This window comes from Sceloporus undulatus, chromosome 1 (genome assembly GCF_019175285.1).
Source record: "Sceloporus undulatus isolate JIND9_A2432 ecotype Alabama chromosome 1, SceUnd_v1.1, whole genome shotgun sequence".
Lineage (NCBI taxonomy): Eukaryota > Metazoa > Chordata > Lepidosauria > Squamata > Phrynosomatidae > Sceloporus > Sceloporus undulatus.
Window position 1 is genome coordinate 5,443,407 of NC_056522.1, and position 20,765 is coordinate 5,464,171.

At 42.5% G+C, this 20,765-nt stretch overlaps 1 protein-coding gene across 8 annotated transcripts in view; it reads left to right on the top strand.

The window, feature by feature from the left end:
* The window catches only part of HMBOX1 (homeobox containing 1), a 155,661-nt gene that overhangs the window by 122,183 nt on the left and 12,713 nt on the right, over positions 1–20,765 (top strand). For all 8 annotated transcript variants that reach the window (XM_042444985.1, XM_042444988.1, XM_042444986.1 and 5 more), the window contains exons 6-8: positions 7,252–7,405; positions 14,536–14,618; positions 16,495–16,590. In XM_042444985.1, coding sequence (XP_042300919.1) covers positions 7,252–7,405; positions 14,536–14,618; positions 16,495–16,590 — 333 coding nt within the window. The remainder of the gene's footprint in view (positions 1–7,251; positions 7,406–14,535; positions 14,619–16,494; positions 16,591–20,765) is intronic.

Genomic DNA, 20,765 nt, shown 5'->3' on the forward strand with positions numbered 1-20,765 from the left:
ATATATATATATATATATATATATATATATATATATATATATATATATATATATATAGGATTGAGCATGTGAATGACAGTGATGCAGCATGTTGTAACAGTTAGGGTTACTATATTCTGAAGGGCAAAAAAGAGGACACATTTACCAACTGATGACTCCAAAATACTGATATTTATGACGCCTCTCACTTTAAATCTGTGTGTGTATGTCCCTTCAAGTTGCCTGTCAACTTATTGCGACCCCATGAATTTCATAGGGTTTTCTTAGGCAACAAATATTCAGAGGTGGTTTTGCCAGTTCCTTCCTCTGAAATCTAGCTCACAGAGCCTGGCATTTGTTGGTGTTAATTGGAGCTCAGCCAACTTAGATTCCAAAACGAGATGGGATCTGCTGCCTTTATGGTATTTCGGCCTTGCTAGACCATCTGTGTTACCTGTTAACTTATGGTGACCCCATGAATTTCATAGGATTTTCTTAGGCAAGGAATACTTAGAGGTGGGCTTGGCAGTTTTTTCCTTTGAAATACAGTCACCCCACCTTTCTCGCGGACTTGGGATCTATGTTCTTGAATATGTGTGGAGGGGCAACCTACATTATCATCAATAGGGCACACCTCCATGGCACACATCCCTTGTGCGCTCGTGGGGGTATACCCCATTCAAGTCTATGGGGCTTGAATAGGTGCTAGTCCCTGCTTTTGCCGGGGGGGGGGTTGGGAACGGCTACAAAAGGCCCTCCCCTGGCTTGAGAGGATGCCAGCCCTTACCACCTGGGGCACGGGAGCGCGCCCAGCGGGGCTCCATCAGTTGCGCAGTTGAGCAGCTGTGTAGTGGGGATAATAGGATAAGGGGTGGGTTATAGCTAGCTGAGCCATAGTTCAGAGGAATGACATTGTTATTAGTCTTCCTCTGCCTTGGCTCCTTGATGTCTATAGGGGGAGAGTCAAGGGACATGGGGTGTGGTTTGCATGGGGAGGTGGCTGTTAATTGTGAGGTTGTAACAGGAGTTCCTATCGGAATAGTGTGGAGCAGGGGGAGATATGGCAGTAGGAGAGTGGAACTAAAAAGGAAAGGAAGGCGAGATCGATGCATAATATCTATCTCTCCTTCCATCCACCCTCCTAACCAAAGAGAACTGAGGGTCAGTCCAACTGTACCACAAACCCTGTCTCTGCTCCTGTGCAATGCCAGGTCAGTTAGGAATAAGACCCACATAATACACGATCTCATTCAAGATAAGAACTGCGACCTGGCTTGCATTACTGAGACCTGGCTCAGGCCTGAGAGTGAAGCAGTGTGGGCACAGGCCCTTCCAGCCGGGTACTCAGTTAAGGACCAGATCAGGTTAGGTGGGCGGGGGGGGCGGGGCGGTGTTGCCTTGGTCCATAAGAACACCCTTCCTTTGATCAGGAACCATGTCCGAAAAACTGACTTCATCGAGTGCGTCTACCTGACCCTGAAGGCCAGGGACAGTCTGGGGATTCTGTTGGTCTACCGTCCACCCCGTGCACTAACAGACTCCCTAGCCGAGCTGACACAACTGGTCTCGGAACTGGTGTTGGAGTCCCCTAGGCTTCTTGTCCTGGGGGACCTCAACATCCCTTTCGAGGCCAGTCATGGTCCAACTGGTGCAGCTCGGGAGTTCATGGCTACCATGACTGCCATGGGCCTGTCCCAATTGGTTTCAGGGCCCACACATTGTGCTGGTAACACTCTTGATGTCGTCTTTAGTTCGGACATGGATACTCTGTGGGCAGAGGTCTTCAATATCTCTGCCCTATCATGGACGGACCACTTCCTGATCGAGGCTCGAATTAAGGCTTCTACCCTAAGCCCCCCAGGGGGTGGAGGACCTATTAGGATGGTCCACCCTTGAAGGCTGATGGAACCCAAAAGGTTCCAAGAAGCCCTAGAGGGATATATGGTTGGAACTGACGGTGACTCTGTTGATGCCCTGACTAACAACTGGGATACGGATCTCTCCAGGGCTATACACAGTATTGCTCCCAAACGTCCTTTCCGGCCTGCTTCCAATAAGCAACCCTGGTACATGGAAGATCTCAGGGAAAGGAAGACACCAGCACTTAGCTGACAAGACACTCCTTGAGTCTCTTTTGAAGGCTTACAAAGTGGCAATAAGTGCAGCAAAGCATTCGTTCTATGCTGCATGTATTGCGTCCGCGGAGTCGCGTCCGGCAGAGCTGTTCAGGGTGGTGAGGGAGCTGACACAACTGCCCCCCCGAACCCTATTCTAGATCCTTCTAAAGCCTGCTGTGACGAATTTAACAACTTCTTCGTGGATAAAATCACTCGGCTAAGGGCTGATCTCGACGCCAGTACTTCTTCAGATCCTATAAGAGAAGTATCCAGGGATTCCATGGACTCTGTTAAACTGGATCACTTTGAGTTTGTGAGTACCGAGGAAGTGGACAAGATTCTTCGTAGTGTTAGGAAGACGACATGCTCTCTTGATCCCTGTCCTTTGTGGCTGGCAGCCCAGGGGGGAACGGCGGTCACTTCTATGCTACGCTGTATAATTAATTCATCTTTCAGGGAGGGACATTTTCCATCAAGTTTAAAATCAGCAATAGTAAAACCTTTGCTAAAAAAGCCCTCCCTGGACCCCCTGATTCGGAATAATTATCGGCCTGTTTCGCTGCTGCCTTTTCTGGGGAAGGTGATCGAGAGAGCTTTCCAGCTTCAGGGGATCTTGGAAGAAACAGATTTTCTAGACCCATTTCAAACTGGCTTCCGGGCGGGCTATGGAGTTGAGACTGCCATGGTCGCCTTAGTCGATGATCTCCGTCTGGGCATGGACGGGGGAAGCGTGTCCCTATTAGTGCTTTTGGACATTTCAGCGGCTTTCGATATCATTGACCATGGTATCCTTCTGGAACGCCTGAGGAAGTTAGGTATCGGGGGCACTATGGTCCAGTGGTTGCGTTCCTACCTCGGGTAGATTCCAGATGGTGCAGCTGGGGGACGTCTGCTCCGATAAGAGGGCGCTTACATCTGGTGTCCCTCAAGGAGTCATTCTGTCCCCCATGCTATTTAACATTTACATGAAACCGCTGGGAGAGATCATCCGGAGACACAGGGCGCGGTGTTATCAGTAAGCTGATGACACCCAAATATGTTTCTCTGTGTCTCTGACTGATGCAGTGACTAGGGATGACATCTCTCCTCTAAATGCCTGCTTGGAGTCGGTAATGGGCTGGATGAGGGGAAACAAACTCAGTTTGAATCCAGAGAAAATGGAAGTGCTAGTGATAAGTTCTCCCGGCCCGGGGGGGGGGGATATTTGTCCACCTGTCCTGAACGGGGTCACGCTCCCCCTGAAGGACTCAGTTCGCAGTCTGGGGGTGCTTTTGGACTCGTTGCTCCAGCTGACTTCTCAGGTGGATGCGACGGTCAGAAGCACCTGCTATCAGCTTCGGCTGATACGCCAGCTGCGACCCTACCTAGGCCAGGGGGACCTTGAAACAGTGGTACATGCCCTGGTAACCTCTCAGTTGGATTTCTGTAATGCACTCTACATGGGGCAACCCTTGTACCAAACCCGGAAGCTTCAATTAGTACAGAATATGGCAGCTAGGCTGGTCACTGGATGCTCCAGGGCTGACCATATAACACCAATTTTGTATGATCTTCATTGGCTGCCTGTTCGCTTCCGGGCACAGTACAAGGTGTTGGTTATAAGCTATAAACCCCTAAATGGCTTGGGCCCAGGGTGCTTGGAGGACTGCTTTTCCCCATATAATCCGCCCCGCACACTCAGGTCAGCTGGGAAGAGTTTATTGAGGATCCCTTCTACAAGATATAGGTCAACCTCTCAAAGGGCATTTTCCATCTTGGCCCCTGGGATCTGGAACACCCTGCCCGAGGAGCTCCGCACTGCCACCTCCCTGGATCTCTTTAAAAAGAGACTGAAGACCTTTTTGTTTCATCAAGCCTTCCCTGATGTTCCGTGATATGTGTGCCCCCCCCCCATATGATTAACATATTTGAGTATATTGCTGGCTTGGTTTAATATTGATTTTATGTGTACTGTGCACTGTTTTGTAAGTTTTAATTATCTATTGCAATTTTTATCTTGTATTGTATCATTATTGCCATTGTTGTACACCGCTGTGATCGAATGGAATAGCGGTATATGAATAAATTTTATTATTATTATTATTATTATTATTATTCCAACACATATCCCTTTTTCTAGTTTCTGCAACTCATTGTGGCCTCAGAATATGCCCAATATGTCCAACACTAGATAGATATTAATTATTAAATCCCTTATCCAGCAAGGGGTGTGTGTGTAAGGTATGCCAACAGATTTGAACCAGCCATGCTTTCAGGGCTCCGGCCAAGTGAGCTCATCTCTTGGCCACACTATGGATGTTGCTGATACTCAGGGACAGGTCAGGGTGGGGAACAGCTTGATTTGTATTCTGAAGGCAGACCTGTCAATAAATGATTTACATGAAAGCAGACGCATGGCAGAAGCAAATTTATAGATTTTTTTGGGGGGGGAGGCCTTCCTTTTAACTAAGAAGCATCTTTGAAATGCTTGTCTTCTAGAATCACTTTGCATCTGTTACCTGGATGCTAAGCAGGGCAGAATTTCATTCTCTCCCCCAATTTGCTTTGAAGTTGAGTGTCAAGCTGTTCTCCTGTGGGAAGGGGGTTGACTTTATAGCTCTTTATAACCTTGCATATACCCTTCTGAATCTCATGCTTGTGTTTACACCTGGTTTTATCTTTTTAAAAAAAGAAAAGCCCCACTCTGAATCTGTTCCAGAGGTCTCTATGGAGTTATGTACATGGATTGGTATTTTCTTGGGATTCTACATTAGCTGTACCAGCTGTTGTACTTCCTCTGGGCCTCTGTATAGAGAAGTGGTTCTCAGATGGTGGTGTGGTACCCTTGGGGAGGTATGAGAGTTTCTCAAGGAAAACATGAGACTTGGATGCCCTCTACATCCTCCTTCCCCCAAATTTCTTTATGGGACTGAGCAAACAGAGAGGAAAAATGAGGCTGTTCCCATTTTTTCAGATTTGACTGGAATCCCTACTGTCTGCATGGCCTGCTCTAAAGGTGAGCTGAACACCCATGGACAGTCCACAGTATGCAACGTCAAGCCTCACTGTTCAATTCCCCCCCCCCTTCCTATACATATGCACCATAGCATGAACATATCCCGTGACTGCCAGTTACCTCCCTGGTCTGTAAGGTTACATGTCAAATTAATAAACTCATATAATAGCTTGAAAATATTCCAAAAATATATAAAATCCAAAAAGCAATTTTGATTTTGCCATTTTATATAAGGGACACCATTTTACTCTGCCATTATATTTAATAGGACTTGAGCATCCACAGATTTTGGTATCCACGAGGGGTCCTGGAACTAAACCCCAGCGGATACCAAGGACCCACTGTATTAGAAGTAAGAATTATTGTGGTGGGTATACCTTTACAAAGAAATATTGTATCCTTCCTGACTTTCCCAATTTGAAATTACTTGTCTTATGTACCAGCCCAGGCATCTTCTGACTGTGAAGGCATGGGTGGAGTGATGCTGGACCAAGGAGGATGCCAAGGGGTGAAAGCCTGAAGTGTTAGCTAATCTGGCCACTCACCATGCTGATGACCAGTTTAGCTAACATGAGTTTGCCAACAGACTACAGCAAAGGTGGGCAGTGCAGTGAGGCCAAGCACCAGCTTTATGCTTTTGGGATCCTCCAGGCTTCTACACAGACTGCCAAAATGCAACAACAAAATCCATGAAAGCTCAAAAGTTCACTTACGGTGTTTAAAAAATTGCACTCCTGGTTGTGGTAGGGTTTTGATGTTAATCTGTGCAAATTGGGGGGGGGGGGTGTAACCTGTTGTGAATTTCCTGGACAAAAAGTCCATCTTTGGATAGAGGAAAGATGGTCCAGGGTGTGTTGTGGTGTTGGGAAGCTGCAAAAACAGGCTACCCAGGGACTGGACATGGCCCTAGGAGGCCACATTGCCCACCCCATTGTCCAGGGCAGTGTCTTCTGTTCAGCAAATCTGTAATGCAAACCAATTCCTTTAGAAATGAGAGCTGGCACAGAACCTGAAAGAAAATTTCTTTAAAATGTTTTATTTCTGATATTTGACACCGGTTAAGTTGTCCAAAATGTACAAAAAGGTAAACAAAATGTGTTGGAAGTGTGGAAAAACAGAAGGAACGTTTTACCACATGTGGTAGGTCTGTAACAAAGCAAAGCAGTTTTGGGGGGAAATATATGAAGCAATGAAAGAAATGTTGGAAAGGAATTTCCCGAAAAACCCGGAGTTATTTTTGTTAAATATGACAGGCGTGATAGGAAGAGAGACTGAAAGAACATACAGGGGTATTGGAAAATTGTGTTATACATGGTGACAGCAGCAAGGTTGTTATACGCCCAAAAATGGAGATCTACACAGACCCCTACATTAAAAGAATGGACTAATAAATTGTTAGATATGAGAGATTCAGACAGATTGTCTAAAAGGTTAAAAGGAGAGAAAGAGGAAGAAGATAAGGATAAAGATGAATGGAACATAGTAATATGTTATGTGGAAAGAAGAAAAGAAAACTAGTAAAAGGAAAATAAAGGAGAGAAAAAGAAAAGAAAAGGAAGATTAGGAAGTAAAGAGGTAAAGAGCGAAAGAAATGACTTGTATATAGATATATGTAAAGGAAGGATGATGATTATAAAGGAAAATCGAAAGAGTAATATGTAATTTATAAAGGACTATATAGGTTGGAAGTACTAGGATGTGTACAGGGGGAAGGGGAGGGGAAGAAGGGGAAGGGTAAGAGGGTGGGGGGGGTTAAAAGGGGGGAAGGGAGGGAAGGGAATGGGATAAGGGAAGGTATGGATGATATGTATGATCTTTTATTGATGATTACTGAAAATAAGGATGTAAAGAAAAGAAAAACCAAATAAAAATAAAATTAAAAAAAGAAAAAAAAAGAAATGAGAGCTGGGAGTATGTCACTGCCGACTTTGGTTCTGGTGAATTTGCAGACATGTTGCCCTTCTCACAAAGCTCCTTGACTCGGCTTCTGCCTCCACAGCTTCTCAGCCAAGTATATGAGAACCTGTTGGCCTTTACTGCCTCCTGCTTAATTCTGAATGACACAAAATCTCTTCCCCTCCTTGGAGGTTGTTGCTTTTTCGCTATTTGCCAGGCCAAGAAGAGAAGCAAAGTTCTCAATCCACTCTCCTTTCTTTTCAGGGGCGACGTTAAGCATGAGACCGGCCCCCATCCCAGTAGAAGAACCAGAATGGAGGCAGACACCTCCCCCAGTCACAGCTACCTCGGGGACCTTCCGCTTGCGGCGGGGCAGCCGGTTCACATGGCGTAAGGAGTGTCTGGCTGTCATGGAAAGGTATGTGGTTGGGCCAAGGGCATGGTGAATTCAAAGTGTGTGGGGTGACCATAGAGTTGATGTCCACTAAGGAAGGGAAGAGGTCACACTGGAGGATGTGCAGATGTGAGATTTTCTGGACATCTAGCTGCCATTTCTCTGATTCTGTAATCCAGCTGGCTGAGTAGATATGACGAAAGACCTCCCACCAGTATTTGCTATAGGAAATACTGGTTGCAAAGTTTTCTAGGGCTGGGGAAGTAACTGTGTTAGTTTGTTGGTTGAAGGATAACAAGTTAGTTTGGCATCAACAGGAGTATAGTGTCTAGACTGAAGAAAGTAATAGTACCACTCTATCCAGCCTCACCTGGAATAGTGTCTCCAGTTGTGTGCACTACAGTTCAAGAAGAATGTTGACAAGCTGGAGCATGTCCAGAGGAGGTGAGCAAATTGGTAAAAGGTGAGCAAATTGGTAAAACCATTCCCTATGAGGTGCGGCAGCTCCTATTTAGCCTGGGAAAGAGAAGGTTAAGAAGTGATGCAATAACCATCTTCTAAGGATGTAATATTGAGAATGGAGCAAGCATGTTTTTTGCTGCTCCAGAGACTAGGACACAGAGCAGTGGATTCAAGCTAAGGGAAGATAGATTCTGTTTAAACATTAGGGAAAACTTCTTGATGGTGACAGCTATTTGACAGTGGAAGACACTTCCTCAGAGGGTGGTGGAGTCTCCATCCTTGGAGATTTTTAAACAGGCTGGATGGCCTTCTATCAGGGGTGCTTTGATTGTGTCTTTCTTTATTTCAGAAGGGAGTTGGACTGGATGGACATTGGGATCTCTTCTAACTCTATGATTCTACCTTTAATTTGGCAATTCATAAGTTTTAGTTGATACTACATCCAGTACTTTATGCCAAATACAACTTGCAGGAGTTGGTTTCTAGTAGCCCTCTGTTGTTGACAAATAGCCTTTTCTGGTAGTAGTGAAGCTGGCATTGGTATGTGTGTTGTGTGCGCACCAGAGAGGAAAGCCTCTCCCACCTTAGGCTGGAGCAGATTACATCTGGTCATCCCTTAGTTAAAGATTGCCCCTCCTACTGTCCCTAGCTGATGGCAAGGAATGCTGGGAGCTGCAGTTCCCTGTATCCAAACTAAGATGTGCCTGAGGGAATCATTTTTTTCAAGACTGGTTATATATCTGCCAGAATCCATTGGGGTATTTTTATTCCTCCTAGCTGGGATCTGTAGGTGACTTGGTTGGGTTTGCCCTTTAACAAGTATCTCTTCTGTTATTGTTAGTACAGACATCTTGTTTTCTACCCTCCGCTTTATGAGTGTTGCATGCTTAAGAATCTGTAGCCATTTATAATTCAATTCTCCTCCCTTTACGTGCTCTCTCTGAGCATTTTGGAATTTCTCCCAGTGTGTATTATTGCCTGCTTGGTGTTCTTTTCCCCTCCTTTTTTTTTTTTTTTGGTCTTTTCTGATAGCATAGATTCAGAAACTTGCTTTCCTCCATCCCCCTTTCCCCCTCCCTTAACCAAATTTCTTTTGGAATATTTACGATCTGAAGGTTAAAGAGAAGCAGCAGCTCCAGTGAGTTAACGTCTATATTTAAGCTGCAGGCTGGGTGTGGTCTAGATAACTGCAATGCGAGTAGAGCACTGCTTTGCTGCCGCAACAATGATATTTCCACTCACTCTTTACCTGCACAAACAATCCTTCCTTTGGCACCTCCCTCTTTCAAGACACACCACCTGTGCCCTGCTCTTTGGAGTAAGGCTTGGTTTATGTATGGAAGAATGCTTAAGTTATTTTGCACAGTGCTTCCGATATAAGTGCTGGATGAGTTGGGATGTTGTTGGTCTATTCATTCCCATTTCTGGCCTGCTCCATTCCAGAAGCTGAGAGTAGATAGCCCAAAACTGTAGAGAAATATAAAACAAACCTTAGCCTCAACATAGATCTCGTCAGAGTTTGACATAAATTAACCCAGTAAAGCATAGAATCTTACAGCTGGAAGGTACCACAAGGGCCATATAGCTCAACCTCCTGCAATGTAGGAATACACAACTAAGGCATTCCTGAAAGATGCCCATCCAACATCTGTTTAAGGACTTCCAAAGATGGAAAGTCCACCACTCTCTGAGGCAGTCTTCTCTATAGCTCTAAGAGTAAAAAAAAAAAAACAAAACACTTTTATTTAAAGTCTTCCTAATGTTTTGGCAGAATCTCTGGTCATTTGAATCCATTGGTTCATATACTAGTCTCTTGAACAGTAGAAAACAAGTTTGTTCCATCTTCTACATGATATCCCCTCAGATATTTTAAGATTGGCTCTCAGTCTTCTCTCCTCCAAGCTGAACATAGCCAGCTCCCTAAGTCATTCCTCGTAAAACTTGATTTCCAGATCTTTGATCACCTTTCATTCTTGCAGCAGTGTTTTTCCCCCCTCTAGCTTCAGAGAACTGTATTCTAGATTGATTCACTTGTTGAGGAACCTGCATACCACCCTGACATTAAATACAACCCTGCTTGCCCTTTCCTAAAGGATTCTGGGAAGGGTTCCTGGGCACTCACTAGGTTCACACTAGAATTTACTCTCCAGGGCTGTTGAGTTTCATGGTTCCACACAAACTAAGAGTGACCCTCAGCTAGCAGTTGTGTCTTGTGGGGACAAGCCTTTTGGGGACTCATGAACAAGAAGAACACCAAACAGAAATAAGGGCTTGGACAAGTTAATTTTCCAGAACTATAGCAAAAGTGGTAGTTAGGTGTTTTCCAAAAGTAGCATTTCCAAGGTCTGGCACAAGAGGAGTTTCCACATAGGTCAGTCCATCAACAGAAAAAAGTAGCAGGAAAGGAAAAGTGAGGCTGAGGTTGTAGCAGTTGCAGCACATTGGACACCTCCCAGAAAATACTCTGGAGTTCAATTGAAGGTGCATCTACACTGAAGAAATAATGAAGTTTGACACTATTTTAAGTGCTGTAGTTCCATCCTATGGAAACTTGGGATTTGTGGTTTTACAAGTCCTTAAACCTTCTCTACCAAAAAGTGCTGGTGCTCCAGAAGCAACAGATCCCAGGATTCTGTAGGATGGAGCAATAGCAGTTAAAGTGGTGTCAAACTTCATTGTTTCTAAGGCATAGATGCACTCTTAGTTCCTTATGTACTTATGTACTCTCTGGCCCTGACTTCCTTTCTGAGGTTTTGCCACCTTACTAGACCTTAAAGGAGCAACCGTCTGGTTTGGAGCTGAGGGTGTTGTTGCCCTTTTTTCTTTCTCTCGTTGGGCACATGGACAGATGAACTCTGCGGTGTGAGAATGTTGACTATTCAGTGAAATCACTCCCAGTTGTTGGAGTCTGTTGGGGTTGAAGTGTCAATGGATGCAAGCTCTAGGAAAAGAGATTCCACCTCAACATTAGGAGGAACTTCTTGACAGTAAGGGCTGTTCGACAGTGGAACAAACTCCCTCGAAGTGTAGTGGAGTCTCCTTCCTTAGAGGTCTTCAAACAGAGGCTGGATGGCCATCTGTCGGCTTTGATTTGGATTTTCTGCATGGCAGGGGGTTGGACTGGATGGCCCTTGCGGTCTCTTCCAACTCTGCGATTCTATGGGAAAAAAGAAGATTTTGTTCTCATTCCCCCTGCCCCTGGAATGGAAATATGCAGATTCTGTGGGGAATTCTGGGCATGCTAGGTGACTGGCGATGTTCTGCTCTTCAGGAGGGACCACGTGAAATCACCTGATAGAAATGGAGAGATGAGAGGGCATGCTATGCGTTTTCCTGATGCTCTGCTAGCGATTAGCCCTACTGGTGCAAATTCCTCCAAGACAGCAATATTTCTGGGCCCCCAATGGCATTGTCAAAATGAAAATGCCTCAAGGATATTTCAGTCTTCTTACCGTTCCTGCACATTCTCATCCAGCTCACATATTTCAGCCACTTTTCATTTTAATCCTTTACTGTCGCCCAGCACAAAGGAGATCATTTGATTCCCTCCCTGATCAGCTGACGGGTGCCTTTTGTCTAGGAAGCACAAATGCATCTGGTGAAAGTTTATCCCCAGGCCTTTACAATCATTCACTCCCTTCTTCATCCCTTTGCTTCAGCCTTTCATGCTCCTTTTGGAATTGGGGACTGTTTCAATTACTCTATCAGACACTTACCTGCAACCTGTGTCCCCTACATCCATCCCATTCTTGGCCTGGCTTTGATGTTGAGCAATTGTGATAGCTAAAGGAAAAGGGGGCAGAGCTGATAAAGGGTTGAGAAGAAGCCTGGAGAGAGGGATGTTTGAAAGCAGAAAGAACAAGGAAAACATAATAATAAATAATAAATAATAAAATATTTATTTATAGCCCGCCTTTCCACCGATCAAGGCAGATTACAAGAATTAGACAACATGTATTAGACAACAAGGGAGCTCAAACTTCCTTCCTTCCTTCCTTACCAGCACCAGTTTTTTTCTTCTTCTTTTAGGTCATGCCCCAAAATGCTGGCTTAGAGGAACAAGGGGATTAGAGGAATACTGGTTTAAAGGAACAAGCAAGTTAATGGACTGTTGGTTTAGGAGAAAGTAGGGAATTGTATTTAATAATAATGTTGGGTGGAAGCCTGTCGATATAGTGTGCCAATGTATCTACACTGCTTTAGGTAAGTGGTGGGCAGTGGGGAAAAAGCCATGGGTACAGTGGCTGTGGAAGAAAGAAGGCACAGGAGAAATAGTACTGTTTAGAGCCAACAGATTTTGTCTGCCTTTTCTTGACACCAGTGCTTCACCATCCTGGAAGAAAGTGAAATTACTGGTGTGGTTCACCGACAAGATTCTGGTGCTTTTTTAAAAAGTTAGTCTGTTGCTTTTCAGCTATCCAAATGGCTGTGTGTTCATTGGCCCTGAACACTGGAAGCAATAGGGCAGAACTCTGCCTGCTTTGCCACACAAGAATTTATTTTATTGAGAGTATTAGGAAGGTACTACAATCTTTCCTTCTTTTTTTTTATTTTAACAAAAAATAAGGCAGGTCCTAATGCCAGTGAGAGCTTTGACTTTGCGAGGTCTTTAGATGTGGGTTGGTGGTTCTCAGACCTTGGTCTTCCAGATGTTTTGGACATTGGCTCCCAAAATTCCCAACCATTGACCAAGATGGATGGGACTTCTGGAGTTGAAGTCCAAAACATCTTAAAGACCAAAGTTTGTGAACCACTGCTTTAACACATGCACATGCTAAGGTCCTGCTATCTTGTACAGATAAGTGGAGAGGTGGCTTATTTCCTTGCCCCAAGAACATCTTGGTTTTAGTACTGCTTCAGACACTGCTTTTTACAGGTCACAAGAGCTATCTCTCTGAAATATCCATTGTTGCATCTTTTGAGTTATTGGTTGCATTTTCATTGCTGTTGACACATGATGACTACCTGTCTGGGATGCAATAGATGTAGATTCCTATACTGGTGGGAACTGAACAAGATGACCCTTGGGATACCTTCCAATTCTGTAAGTCACTGAAATTGACATTTATAGAAGCAGGAACGATTGGTTTTCATTGTGCCTATATCTGCATTTTTGTTAACTATAGTTAGTGTTTATCCACATCATCTATCCATAGTTATAAGTTGATTTACAGTCCATGGTTCATGTCAGTGGTTCTTAACCTTTTCTTCACTAGGAACCCCTTTTAAATATCTTTTATTGCCATGGACTCTCAAGACTTAACTCAAGAATTGCGATTTTAAGCTGCATTAGTAGAAATATAGTGTCTAGATCAAGGGAACTACAGTACTGCAATAGTGCCACTGTATTATGCTTTCGTCAGGCCCCTGGAATAATTCTGTGTCCAGTTCTGGGCACAACAATTCAAAAAGGATGTTGAGAAACTGGAGCGTGTCCAAAGGAAGGCGACTAAAATAGTGAAGGGTCTAGAAACCATGCCCTGTGTGGAACGACTTAGGGAGCTGGGGATGTTTAGTCTGGAGAAGAGAAGGTTAAGAGGTGGTATGATAGTCATGTTTAAACATTTGAAGGGAAGTCATATTGAGGATAGAGCAGCTTGTTTTCTGCTGCTCCAGAGCAAAGGACCCAGAACAATGGATGCAAGCTACAGGAAAAGAGATTCCACCTCAACATTAGGAAGAACTTCCTGACAGTAAGGGCTGTTCGACAGTGGATGGCCCTTGTGTTCTCTTCCAACATAATAATAATAATAATAATAATAATAATAATAATAACAACAACAACAACAACAACAATAACAATAATAATAACATGAACACTGAACCATTAACAGTTACACCATCTGAGACATCAGAGGGTGAGGGAAGACTTCTATCTTGCTTCTTCCCACCCGTTTACAGCTGGAGTGGATTGAATGGCAATGTGGAGGGCTAGCCAGTCAGTCTTGGTTTTGGCTCTTGTCACATGGTCACTCCACTGTGGGGAGGATGTGGCAACCTTCAAACCTTCATGGACCCCCTGTAAGGCTATTGTGGCCCCCTGGGAATCAGCAGTCCACAGGTTAAGAACCACTGGTTTGTCCTTTCAGCAAGATTGATGATGACATAACACTAACCATAGGTGGTTCTGAGACTCACTGATGGTGTCCTGGGAAAGGCGTAGGGTAGGTGACAGTCAACAGGTTGCAACCATAGATATGAGCAGTTTTACAGACTATGATTTATACTAACAATAAGAGTGTTAACCTTGCTGCTGATGTAACCCTAGTTGTTTCTGAAACTATTTGATATTGCTCTGTAAAAGGGGTGAGTGGTCTCAGTTTGCAATCCTAGTCTTAACTGGATTTGCAAACCATGGTCTAAACTAACTACAATTAATTTTGACATTGGTGCTGACATTACCCTAGTTAATTCTGAAACTGAATTTTTGATGCACCATGAAAGGAGCGGGTGGGTTTTAGGGAGTTTGCTCCTGATTGCCTAACCATGGTTAGAAAACCCAAGGAAGCATATAAAACTCCTATGGAAACTCCTCTTTCGTCTGAAAATAGCAAACCTATAACTTCAATATGTTCAAGGGTAGTGATTTTTGTTTTCCCACACCCAGAGGTCCTGATAACTCTGTGGTTGGTTTGTTTTTAGCATGAAGAGGAGTCCTTGGATCTCTAAAAACAATGTGTTCTTTTCCGCAGCTACTTCAATGAGAATCAATATCCTGATGAGGCCAAGAGGGAAGAAATTGCAAATGCCTGTAATGCAGTGATACAAAAGCCAGGTATGGAAACAGAGGGTGGTGGTGTTGGATTTAACAAAACCCTATTTGTTTAGCAGCGTCTTGTTGCCCCTTGACAACATGGTTTATTTCAAAGATATTCTAGAAGCAAGAAAGCACCATCATCCTGCAGTTAAAAACAAATGGGAAAATACCTGCCGATCCTGTCAAAGCCTAGTTTATGTTCTGAAAAGTATCCTGAGTCACTGAGGGTTGGTTTCAGCAGTTTTTTGGTCTGGATATTTACTGTTGGATTCAAGAAATGGGAGTGTGAAGGATGGGCAGTGTGAAAGTCTTTTGAGTCCCTCTCCTGCTTCTACCTGATCTAGATGGGACCCCATGAGACCATCTAACAAACTGAGCTGCTATCACCTACAGATTTGGCACCCTCCTTTTTGTAATAACTCAGTAGAATTTACTTTGGAGAAACTTTCTGTCTCATTTGCAGAGCCTTTCCTCTCCCCCCCCCCCCCCTTTTCAATCCTTGGTGAGGAGATGAAACTATGAAAGTGTTTTCGATAGATAAAAGTACTTTTATTCCAAGTAAGAAATCTCCATAGCAAAAGGTATCTCTTTACATGAAGTGCCACCTTCCCTTCAGGGGTCACATTTACAGAACAGATTAGATCATTTTAGCCAAGATCACCAAAATAACCATGAACCCTGATTTGAGCTGGTTAAATGGTTCATACCTACTCATGATACAGATGGGATTTTTAGTCCTTGATGTTCATAGGGTGGCAAGGAGTCTGGACACTTTCATACAACATACATAACATACAACTACTTAGAACATTTCAGTGATACATAATGGCTACACCACTGAGGATACAGGTTTCACATTTCACCTGCTTAATAGGTGACGTGTATTATCAATTATCACAAGCATTTATTCACTTCTTGTTCTGGGTTAGTTGCATGCCATTCCACACTGTGAAAGCTGTAGCCTCGGTGATGTAGGCATTATGTATCACTGAAATGTTGTAAGTAGTTGTATGTTACACTAATTTGTTGTTGCATTGTCTATCAATATGATATTATAAGTATAGTGTATAAATGTTTATATTTTACATCATAATAAGGATGTAGCTGAAGAAATCTCTCCCAGATGAAATGAAGACTAGAAATTCCTGGGGTCTCTTGTCCTGCTATTCCCCATCCTTGATTTATGTACACTGCTTATTTTCCACATGGGAAATCCAGCAAGCAGGAATTTGGAGCTTTTACTACAAGGGGAAACTAATGACTTTTTAAGAATTTACATACTCCCCAAGACAGCTTCATAATTGGACTTTGCTGCTGGGCACCTCCCTCAGACTTGTTGCAAATTGGATTCTATCATTGTTCACTATTTGGTTTAAAAATATATTGGTGTTCTCTAATATATGCTCTCTAATACAGAGCCTTGTTAATTGCTTATGTTAAATTATACTTTTTATTGCTGTCTATATTGTTGTTTTTATACCTGTTTTTTGTTTTGATAGCGTCTAGGTTAGCAGGAGTTATTGTGTTTTTTTCTGTTTTAGCAGAATTTAGAGGCGTAGCCTTGTTAGTCTGGAATACCAGTATGCAAAGGGATCTTGTAGCACCTTTTGAGACTAATTGTACAAAAGACCATTGTAGCTTTTATAGACTGGGTCTGCTTTGGTGTAATTGATGGAGTAGACCAAGTCTATGAAAGCTTATGCTACAATTTCTTTTGCACAGTTAGCCTCAAAGGTCCTACAAGATCTCTGTGCATACCATATAGCAGAATGTTAGGCCCGTATGTTTATACAGTCGACATTCTCATGTGAGTAGATGAAGCATGGTATTCACCCTCTTGGGACCCAGGCACAGTAAAGTGTGTTTTGACTTGGTTTGTCTTTGTTTTATCTAGGGAAGAAGTTGTCAGACTTGGAGCGAGTAACCTCCCTCAAAGTGTACAACTGGTTTGCCAACAGGAGGAAGGAAATCAAGAGGCGAGCCAATATTGGTAATGTTTCAGACAGCCTTGAATTTGATGCTGAGGAGAAATGGAATAATATTGGCTTCTCTTAATGGGAGCATGGATAGGATTGATGACATTTTAAAAGCAGAGTCTCAAAACAGATGCCTTCAGTTCTTATCTGTGTTACCAAACCATGCCAAACAAGGGCTTAGAAAAAGTTACTGTTTTAGACCACAGTCTCCAGAATCCCCCCTGCCATGCTGGCTGAGAGATTATGGGTGTTGCATTCCAATAAAATAAGATAAAAATTCGAAGCCCTGTGTTGAAGCTGTTTGGAAGTCACGAAAAAGAATTGCTATTCTCTCTTTGATTCATAACCACCTGAAGCCCACTTGAGGTCACTCTATGTTCTTAGAAATCCTGAGGTAACTTGAGGTTTCTCAGGAGTTCTTCTGGAAGTTCCTTTGTTGAACATGACACACAAACTTCTTGGAATTTGTGGATTTTCTACTGTTCTCCAGAGTTACAGGCAAGCGTTAGATGATTCCCACAATAAACTTGTGGCTTGCCCAGGACAGTAGTGAAATCCATTAGCTTTGGCTGGTGCTGTTTGAGGGCTGATAGTGGACCCTTGAATATGCGCCCAGGTTTTCTCAAAAAGCTTTCCTTACATATGGGCTATTTCCACAACCATATGCATAGTTACACCAGGTATGATTGGCTGTAAGGTTGCCAGGTCATCAGGACTCTCCCCAGCCTTGAGATTTCAACACTAAAAATCAAGACTTAGGAATGGCCCCCTTGTTGTGTGCTTGGGGCAAGCCCTGGTGATGTTACAAGGGTGAGATTACAAGCTGCAGCCCCTGGTGGTGTCATTAAATCTCATACATTAAGCATCAACTGTGGTTTTTCAGAGTATATCATTCAGGTGTTGATGTTTTTACAAAAATGCCTAACAAATGAACAGATAATAGCAATATAGCAATAGCAGCTTCATTTATATACCACTTCATACCGCGTAAGCAGTCGCTAAGCAGTTTACAACTGTAAGCTGATTGCCCCCAACAAGCTTGGTACTCATTTTAGTGACCTCTTCGGAAGGATGCAAGCCTGAGTCGAGCCCGAGCCCCTGGCTGAGATTGAATTCCCAACCTTGCGATTTGTGACTGAGTGGCTGCAGTATAGTAACCACTGCACCACCAGGACTTGGACACACACATCTGCATATACACACAGACTTCAAGGCATAGCTTTCTCCCTGAGATTCCTCCCCTTCGTCCTGAGGATAGGAGAAGCAGGGTCACACCTTTAAACTTCCCCAAATCTGGGAACCCTATTTTGCTGTGATCCTCTCTGCAACATTGACCATTGGGACACTTTGTTGTTGAGGTCTCAAGTTGCCATAAGGTTTCCTGACAATCTTTACCATCTCATTGCAGTCATTTCCAAGTGTATTAAACAACCTATAGTATTTAGCTCCGCTCCACCACATCTTTAGATCTGTTTAAGAAGAATCTTAAGACCTTCTTCTTTTCTCAAGCCTTCCCTCCATGAGATGTTACTCTATGGTTCACCCCTTCTGTTAATGACCTTGCAATGTTTATGGATCCCCCACTCAGCTGCCCCTGTTATTGTATTGTTACTGTTTTTAAATGCTGTTTTTATCATTTTTTACTTTGATGTACTTTTGTCTAATCTGTGCGCCGCTTTGATCATTGGAAAAGCAGGATAAAAATATATTATTATTATTATTATTATTATTATTATTATTATTATTATTATTATTATTTAGCCCTTGGCTGGATTAACATAAATACATTAAATAATAAAATTTACCTCAATTGGCACTTCTTGCATCCTGATCAATATCATAATCACCATCCCTCTGCTGCATTTATGCAGCACTTCCCAGTATCTGCAATGTTCCAAACATTATAGAAAAGTAGAACAACATGACCCAAATGAGGTGGCAAACGCAAGGCCCTCCAGATGTGATTGGACTGCAACCCCCATTAACCCCAGCTAGCAAAGGCAGTGGTTTTTTTAATAATGCGTTGTTATTAACATGGGAAGGCATGATGTCCTTGCTCTAGTTTTAAATGATTTGGGCAGAAGAGAAGTCTTGAATATAAAATATGCAATGGGATACATGTTATGTAAATAATTGTGATTTTAGTAATTAAATTGTGTATGATTTTGAGTTTTTCAGAAATGAAATAAAATTCTACAATATAAGCCAGTCCCCTTCTCCAAATGAGCATGGTGTTATTTTTGCCGAATATAGCCAAGTTGACCCAACACATTCCTAACTCGCTTTTTTATCCCTGTGTATTTCCTCAAAACTCCAATAAAAAGTGTCCAATGAATAGTTTTGGGCTGTTAATAATCTCAGAATTTCCCACTCCTCTGTTCCATTTTAAAAAGAAAATCCCAAAAGCTTTGCTTGAAGTTCTCTACTGTTCTTACAGCTGAAATATCTGTTTCTGAAGTATTACATTTTTGAACAATATATACCCTGACGGCACTAGATCCCATCTGATCTCAGAAGCTAAACAGAGTCATCCTGGTTAGTACTTGGAAGGAAGACTACCAGGGAATACTAGGTACTGTAGACTGTATTTCAGAGGAAGGCAAAGGCAAACTTGCCAAGAAAACCCTATAATAGGTCACCTTAAGTCAGAGTCAACTTGAAGGCACACAGTGACAACATGTTAATATTTCTTCTTATTAAAGTGAGAATGCATGACATAAAGGCAATAATGCTTAGTAAGATAGAAGGCAATACAAAAAAAGGAGGATCACATTACAGGTGGATAGGTGGCCCTGAGTTGGAAGAACTGATTATAACAGTATGGCTTGCAGGTTTTATTGCTAGAAATATAATCTTAGTAGTCTCCATAGGGTTGGGGGGGGGGGAATAGTTTTAAAAACAACCAAAATGTTTGGGGATTTTTAGGGTTTAAATTGGGGGGGGTTTGTGGGTTTAAACCAGTTTTTTCTTTTTGCATTAATGTTTTAATGGAAAAAAATTGAATCCTGCTAATTCTGTTAATAGTGTGAAACATTTTATGTATTAAAAAACTGATCAACCATGTTTTAATAATTTCTAACATTAAAATTCCAAAGTTTTTAGGCTTTGATATGATTTACATTTTTCAAGAAAACTTTGGGAATTGCATTGACAAGTTAGTAGCCTATATATAAGAGTATAGGACTACACAAATATTGGACTAAATCAGAAAACTAAGTAGCAGAATGCAGTTCAGTAGCTTAAATAATAACTGTTCTTTAAAAAGTGCTCTTTTAAAGGAAGTTGCTGTGAATAGACTATTGTTAATTGAAGGATTTGTTTCTGAATGACATTTCTTGCACTATAAAATGAAGTGATTAAAAAAGAAGCAACTGACATTGGATATTGGTTAAAGTAAAAATGTTTAAATTCAAAGAGTCATTTTTGTTCCAGTAAGACGGTTGGAAAACAACAACCAGACTTTTAAAAAATATATGAATAATTTTAAACCAATTTTTAAAACTAGGAGTGGGTCCCCCCCCCTGAGCCATTTGGTTTAAACCACTGTTTAAACCAACCTACTTTTAAAAAGCCAACCCTGTCTCTCCAGATGTGTAGGATGTCTGTATGAAGGAGGCAGACATAATGGGAATCATATAGCTTTTCAGATGTTGTAGGACTGTAACTCAGCATTCCCCACCATTGACTGCTCTGGTTTTCCTATCTGACAGTATCCAGAGGGCTGCACAATTCACACTCCTCCTCCAAGGGAAACCAATGCTGGATCCTTTGAAGTCACTTGAAGAACAATATGTCTTCTCATGTCTTTCACAACAACAACAACAATAGATGCTTATTTCTTGCCCGCCTCTCCCCATGGATTGAGGTGGGGAACAGCAACAAATCAACAATGAACAACATCAGTTAAAGCATATTAAATAATAATAATAATAATAATAATAATAATAATAATAATAATAATAATAAAATTGTTTTATTTATATACCGCTATTCCAAAGATCATAGCGGTGAACAGCAAGTAAGCTAATTAGCAAGTAAGCTAATTTGCCCCCCAACAGTTTGGGTACTCATTTTAGCGACCTCGGAAGGATGCAAGCCTGAGTCCAGCTTGGGCCCTTTTGCTGGTCTTGAACTCGCAACCTTGTGGTTTCGAGTGAATGGCTGCAGTACAGGCATTTACCCACTGCGC